We start from the raw sequence: 7500 nt of genomic DNA on the forward strand, positions 1-7500 counted from the left end.
TTCCTTTCCCTTCGTTTCCCTCCATTTCTTTCTTTTATTTCTTCCTTCGTTTCACTTTTTTCATTCTTTTCCCTTCATTTCCTCGCTTCTATTCCTTTTTTCCTTCGTATTTTCCTCCTTCCTTCCTTCCTTCTCCTTCCCATCCTTCCGTCGCTCCCTTCCTCCTTCAGACGTAGCTCTCCTGCCTTGAGGAGTAGGTGAGGAAGGAATCCAGAAGACGTGGCTCCACCAGCTCGGCCGCGTCCATGTCCCGGAGCTCGTCTGATCCTAAGGAAGACGCCATCTTCCTCAAAGCGGCCTGGGGGGGGGGGGGAGGAGAAGGGAGAGAGGGGCGTGGTTAGAACGAGAGTGAAAAATGGTATTGGTTGGTATGAGTGAATTGGTCATTTTTTGAGGGATGTGTGTGTGTTTTAGGGTTGTGTGTGTGTGGGTGTGTTCGTGTGTGTGTGTGTGTGTGTGTGTGTGTGTGTGTGTGTGTGTGTGTGTGTGTGTGTGTGTGTGTGTGTGTGTGTGTGTGTGTGTGTGTGTGTGTGTGTGTGTGTCTGTGTCTGCGTGTGCATGTGTGCTTATTCTTATACTTATACTTATACTTATACTTATGCGTGTGCGCGCATAAAATAAGACACATATCCACAACAAACCCCACCACCTCAGCCCCAAAACCCGTCCAAGGAGACTCACCAGACAAGCCACAAGCACCGCGTCGCTCTGGTTCCTCTCGCCCTCGTCCTTGCACAGCTGCACCAGACGCTCGGCTCCCCCCTGCTGTGCCACCTTCCGCGCGACGTCGGCGTCTCCGCACAGCCTGGAGGAGGGAGGAGGAAGAGATGTTGAAGCAAAAGGGTGTATGCGGTTGTATGCGCTGGCTTTGTCTTTTTTGGGTAGTTGTTCGGTTTATCTTTTTCTTGTTCTCATTCTTTCTTATTTTCTCTCTTTCTGTCATGTTCTCGCTCTCTCTCTCTCTCTCTCTTTCTCTCTCTCTCTCTCTCTCTCTCTCTCTCTCTCTCTCTCTCTCTCTCTCTCTTTCTTTCTTTCTTTCTTTCTTTCTTTCTTTCTCTCACTCTCACTCTCACTCTCACTCTCACTCTCTCTCCCTCCACAGACGAAGGCGCTGAAGACCCCGCTTACCTGGACAGAGCGATGGCGGACTTCTGCTGGACGCGCTCCGCCGTGGCGACCTCCGGCAGGCGGTGCGAGGGGGCGGGGCGCGTGTTGAGGAGGGCGAGCAGGACGGACACGCCCCCCGCGGCCACCACCTCCTCGGCCGCCCCGCGCGAGCCCGCCAGGTTGGCCAGCACCGTCGCGATCTGAGGGAGAGGAAGGCGGGTGTTAGGGCACGGCCTCGTAGGAATAGAATAATATTCGCTTATTTCTATCTTCTTTCTTTTTTTTCCCGGAGAATAATTCATATGCATAAACGGAGATCTATCTAAGGACAATAGTCTGGTGATTCGTTTTATCAACCAAGCCATATCTCCCGCGCAATTTATCTCCCGATCTCCCGATACGAGAGACCGCGATGAGCGATGGCGGGAATATTCATGGTCTGTAAACAAGGGAGATGATAAGTGAGCCTCGAGACCCGGATGAAGAATGAATGTTGAAGGAGAGAAAGAAAAAAAAAGAAAAAAAAACACTAAACAAGCTTCCGTCACTCACTTGGTCTTTGGTGAAGATGGAGATGGAAGGGTTCCCGCGGGCGGCCCTGAGCAGGACGCGGGCGGTGCCGGCCCTTCTCATGGCGCCCACGCAGCCGCCGTCCAGGAAGGTGAGGTTCGCGAGGGCGGCGGAGGCCAGCAGGAAGATTTCCGCCGACCGCGTCCGCTCCGCCAGGCCTGTCGAGGGAAGCACAGCCAGAGTTTATAATTTGCCGAATAGACAAGCCAGTCCAGAATCAATAAGCTCAAAATTTCACTTCGCATACGGATTCAGCGCGCAGACTCCGGGTCAATTTATCAGCCGGTTGAGGCGCACCAAGCTCCGCTCGCGCCCTTGCTCACCTGTGAGGGCGGCGACGATGGCGTCCATGTTGTCGTGGAGGCCCGCCAGGCGGTGGTTGTCCTCCACCCAGGGCGACGTGACCTGCGCCAGCACGCCCGCCGCCTCGCTGCGCTCCTCCTCGGGGGACGCTTCGTCGCACAGCACCTCCGCCACCACCTCCACGCCCCCCGCCTGGACACGAAGGAAAAGGTTGGTTATTGTTATATACATGTGTGTACGTATATTAGTATGCGTGTATGTATGTGTAGACAAGGATGACGTGGCAGACGGGCGGAAGGAAAGATCCTCACCTTCTCCAGCTCCACGATGCCCTCCACGACGCAGCAGACGGTGGCGAGCGCCCTCAGGCTGGCCACCCTCACCTGCCGCAGTCTCGGTTCCAGGCAGAGACTGAGCAGGGCGCGGACGCCGCCCAGACGCGCGATGAGGCGGCAGATGTGGCCTCCGTCGACGCCCAGCGCCGTCAGGTGTGACACCGCGCTACTCACCTCCTTCTCGCTGCGAGGCTCCTCCAGCGCCGCCACCACGACCTGCGAAGGACCGCGGACAGGTCGTGAAGGCGAGGGTTACGAGAGGCAATAGATTATGCACGTATTTATCATCATAAATTTCCTTACGACGTTCAGCAGTTGCTGAAGACAAATGCTCCCTTTCCACCCACCTTGATCTCGCGGCTCAGCATGAGGTCGACCAGCTTGGTGAAGGCGTGGCCGAGCGCCGTCACCACCTGCACCACCTGTCGGGTCGTGTCCTGCTCGTCCGCCTCCCGCGTGTGGTCGTCGCCGCACACGTCCGTGAGTCGTTGGCAGATCTGTTCGATGACTTTGCTCTGACGACCCAGCGACGACTGTGGCGCCGAGAGAAAGGGCTTTTAGTTGGACGCCACTCGGAAGATGATGACGTAAACAAAATGAAAGGAAAAATATAGGAACTTTTATCTTTACGTCACTTTTAGAAAAAGGACGCGAGGAGGAGGTCTCACCTGCGGCTGGAAGTCCGGCTCGGCGGACGTCCACTGCGTGGTGTAGTCCTTCAGGAAGGTGTTGATGTGGCACACCAGGGACTTGGCCAGCACGGGCACCTGGTCCAGCTCCAGCCACTCCAGACGCCTGTTGGAAGGGAAGGAAAAGGAGGTCAGTTGCCGGTGACAAAGGGCCTTTAGATGAATAACGGCGAACACAAACCCAGAGTCTTCAGTAAAGCAAAGAATATATTACAAAGGGATTGTCTCTGATTAAAAATGATAAAAATAGAATAAACAACTCACGACCCCTGCCCACAAACTCAGACAAGCAATCGGAGCACCGAAGCCCATTCCAGGCAACCGGAAATCAACATGAATTTCACATTACTTAAAGAAACTAACAAAATTAAAGAAATTAACATTAACATTGATTAAAGAAATGAACAGAGATTAGAGGACTCACTGGCAGAGTCTGGCGAACTCCGTGGACACCGCGTGCGCCCGCCGCTGGATGGCTCGAACGGCGTCGCGGGTGGAGGGGAAGGAGGGGCAGCGGCGTCCGGATTCGCCCGGCACCGACTTCGACTGCAACGTGTTCATGCATTCGGCTTCGTACAGAGTTCGGAGCTCGGACAACCACTGGCTGACGGATCCGTTCCTGTAAATAGAAGAAAAGGCGAAATTTAACATGTGTAAGTTTAGATACAAAGAAAACAAACGCAGATATATACAGGTAGATAGATAAAGAGGCAGATAGATAACCAAATACACTGATAATACTAAAATTGCATTATTACTTTACAGAAAAATCCCAATCTTGAAAATAAACACAAAATCCAATACAAAACCCCAACTCCAGACGAAATAAAATCCCCAACAAAACGAAAATCCCCCCCCCCAAAAAAAAATATCAACAAAAATCCCCCCTCCCCCCCCCAACCCCCTAATAGATACATCAACTCGGTGTCTCGTTCACTTGAGATTCAGTTAGCATTTAGCTGTCAGGACCTCATTACGACCCCGGCCTGGACCCCCTTCCCGTCCGGCCAATCCATTACAGATAGCGTCAGTAAAAATAAATAGGCGAGTCCACGCTCTATTATTCTTGCCTACGGACCTGCCAATCGCCCTCGGGATGCGCCCGCCATTGATTTAATTATGGGCTTGAGGGCGGGGCTTGCTACAGGTGAGTTGCTACAGGTGGATGCGGGTGACACACGGGGGGAAGGGGGGGGGGAGGGAGGGAGATTTATGCGATGGGAGAGGGGGGGGGGGTATCAGCGCGATTGGAAACATAAATTCGAGTGTTAATCACTGCTTAAACTGCTGTCATAGTTAGCGTTTAGGGGGGTTTGCCCTCGCCAAATAGAGGGTCGGGCCGAATAGAAATGCATGTGGGTGTGCATGCGTGGGCGTGTTTAAATATGTATATATACATATATATATATATATATATATATATATATATATATATATATATATATATATGTGTGTGTGTGTGTGTGTGTGTGTGTGTGTGTGTGTGTGACTAGATTTTGTCTACGGAAAGATCATTTGCTCTGCATGAGCGTCCCGACCATGACAGAGTACAACATGACCTTGACAGATCTTGATAAGCATGACACTTGACCTGCCCCTGACACCAACCCTTGACAGCCTTCCAGGAAATACTTCTGTGACACGAACTTCTTGGTCCTCCAAGATGGGATGGGAATGTCCACGAGATCACAGACGAAGATGAGAAATTCTTGATTCGGATCCGAAGAGATTCACACTCGCTTGAGATTCACTCACTCGCTGAAGACTCACTCACTCGCTTCTTAAGATTCACTCACTCGCTGAAGATTCACTCACTCGTTTCTTAAGATTCACTCACTCGCTGAAGACTCACTCACTCGCTTCTTAAGATTCACTCACTCGCTGAAGATTCACTTTCTCAAGATTCACTCTCTCAAGATTCACTAATTCGCTGAAGATTCACTCTCTCAAGATTCACTCACTCGCACGCATGACACGACCTCCCCTTCCAAGACCTTTCCTTCATCCTTCCGGCCCCAAGAATCACAAGAATCAACGTCCTTAGAGAAGTTCCTACGAGACAAAACTCTTTACAACGAACACCTCTCGGACATGAGTTTTAACGACGGTCGCTTCCATGCTCGTCACGGGGAGCTTCGACACCCGATTCATGAGCTTCGCGAACCAAGAATGAATTGTCGAACGAGGGATTCATGAATCACGATGTTGTTGTATTGTTTTCCCCTCGCGTGCAATCGGTTCGGGATTCTCCTCACTGCAGATGGTAGGTAACCGGGGGAGGGGGGTTATTATTTTGTGATTGGTTGTGTCTCTTTGTTTTGGGATTGGTACCTGTTCATTGAAGGGAATAGTAAGTGTTTACTATTTTCTTTGTTTATTTATACCCTTTTTTTGCTTATATTTTTATTGATCTGTTATTGGTTTTCATATTTATTCGTTCACGTAATTAAGACATTTTACAGGAATGTTTATTTTTGCCTTTTTAATATATCTATTTATACAAGCCCAATAGTAAAGAATGATATCATATTCACCTTGCTTGTTTGACACCCTAAACTACCCATTCGTTAAACCTACAAAGACAAACGACTCCGATGAATTACCAAACGATTGTTAGCATTTTAACCCAAACAAGAAGACGATCCCGATCCAATGCCATAAAAATAAATCCAAGTAAATTGATAGAATAAACACTGATTCTCCTTCCGAAGGAAAACAAAATCGTTATAGCGCTTCATCCAGAGAACAGACGGAGCGTCAACACAGGGTCCAGATAGCGTCCGTTGCAAGGGTTTAGCTGCAGCACGAGAGAGGGAACGAGGAAGCTATTAATACTTGCCACCACATGAGGGTGCGGCCGAGGATCTGGGTTGGGAGGGGGGTGAGGGAGGCGACGGGGTAGGGGATGGTGGAGGAGGAGGGGGAGGGTGGAGGGGGAGGGGAGGAATGAAGGAGGAGGAGGAGGGGGAGGGGAGGGTGGAGGAGGAAGAAGGGGGGAGGTAATGAGAGTGAGAGTGAGAGTGGAGGTGGAAAGTGGCTGAATGGGTGAGATAAAAAAGGGTCTGGGTCCAATATAAAGTGGGAAGGTTGGGGGAGGGGGGAGTAGATGGGATGGGAAGGGAAGGAGGGAAGGAGAGAGAGAGAGAGAGAAAGAGGGAGAGTAGAATAAAGAAAGGGAAGATCTAATTTAAAACGAAATTTCACACACGAAGGAAATAAAGGACATGAGAAAGAAAAACAAAAGTAAATCAAGAACTCTACACAGAATGCCCATCCAGCTGAAGATCAGAAAGGGAGGAAGAAGACCAACAGAAAAGGAGATAGTGAACAGAAGAAGGAAAGAGACAAAAAGACTTGGAGACAATTTAATTAATCAGCTAAAGGGACAAGTTAATTAGATAATTCTCGAAAAGAGTGAAAAATCAGACAATTAATGAGATAACGAACGAAAGAAGGAAAGAGACATGGAGACAATTGAATAATCAGTTAAAGGAAGGAGAAGTCAATTAGATAATTCACGAAAGAAGTGAAAATTCAGATAATTCACGAAAAGAGGAAAAAGTCAATCAGACAGCAAGACAAATGACGAGAGAAAGAAAAGACAATCAGATAATTCACGAAAAGGTTTTAAAAATCAGACAATTTGCGAAATATGTGAAAAATGACGATCAAATAACAAGACATTTAACGAAAGGAAGAGAAAAGAATCTGATAATTCACGAAAGAAGAGGAAAGAAAAAAAATAAATAACGAAAGGGAAAAAAGAATATTACGAAAGGAGAGAGAAAAAGAAAACCAGACACTAAACGAAGAGAGAGAAGACAAGAAAAAGACAAAGCCACACCACTAACGAAAGGAGAAAAAAGTCACCCAGAGGGAAAAACGACTAACGAAAGAGAAAACCTCGCAAGACGCAGCCGAGACGAGCCAGAGAGACCCCCAAGACGAGCGCTAAAGAAAAGAAGTTCATTTACAGCAGCCATAAAGTCTCGCGCCTCCCGACTTCGGTTTCAAGGTCATTTAAGACGTCTTATTATTATTATACTGCCGAGGAGAGATATGTAGATCGGAGGGATCCGTGGGTGTCTGTCTGTCTGTCTCGAGAAGGGGGCATCTTCATCTGGTGGTGGATGGCATGTGTGGGGGGGTTGTGCTTGTACGTGTGGGAGGGGGACGTCGCGAGGTGGATGTATGGGGTTGCTTGTGCGGTGTGAAAGGGGGGGGAGGGGATGGGGGAAGGGGGAGGGGAAGGAGGGAAGCAGGGAGGGTAGAGAGACAGACAGATAGACATTGATCGCTTATCTGTTGACTCGTTTGTGTGTATACGTAGTACGTCTCTGTTCTCTTTCCATGTATTCAAATCTATCTGTGTACCTTTGTGATTAATTTGTATTAATTAATTAACTACATTGGTGTATATGTAGTACGTGTCTGTTCTCTTTCCGTGTATTTAAATCTATCTGCGTACCTTTGTGATATTATTAATTTTTTATTTT

The 7500-nt window shown here is 48.8% G+C and overlaps 1 protein-coding gene across 2 annotated transcripts in view; it reads right to left on the bottom strand.

Annotated features, from left to right (window-relative positions):
* LOC113813352 (protein inscuteable homolog) overlaps window positions 1-7500 on the bottom strand; it is a 149796-nt gene that overhangs the window by 35 nt on the left and 142261 nt on the right. For both annotated transcript variants that reach the window (XM_070129688.1, XM_027365327.2), the window contains exons 3-11: window positions 3429-3623; window positions 2984-3110; window positions 2663-2848; window positions 2292-2531; window positions 2001-2172; window positions 1660-1835; window positions 1129-1307; window positions 682-805; window positions 1-298 (exon numbers count right to left, since the gene is read on the bottom strand). The exon at window positions 1-298 is cut by the window's left edge and continues 35 nt beyond it. In XM_070129688.1, the coding sequence (XP_069985789.1) occupies window positions 167-298; window positions 682-805; window positions 1129-1307; window positions 1660-1835; window positions 2001-2172; window positions 2292-2531; window positions 2663-2848; window positions 2984-3110; window positions 3429-3623 (1531 nt within the window). In that variant the 3' untranslated portion in view covers window positions 1-166. The remainder of the gene's footprint in view (window positions 299-681; window positions 806-1128; window positions 1308-1659; window positions 1836-2000; window positions 2173-2291; window positions 2532-2662; window positions 2849-2983; window positions 3111-3428; window positions 3624-7500) is intronic.

The sequence above is a fragment of the Penaeus vannamei genome, chromosome 14, assembly GCF_042767895.1.
Source record: "Penaeus vannamei isolate JL-2024 chromosome 14, ASM4276789v1, whole genome shotgun sequence".
NCBI classification, from domain to species: domain Eukaryota; kingdom Metazoa; phylum Arthropoda; class Malacostraca; order Decapoda; family Penaeidae; genus Penaeus; species Penaeus vannamei.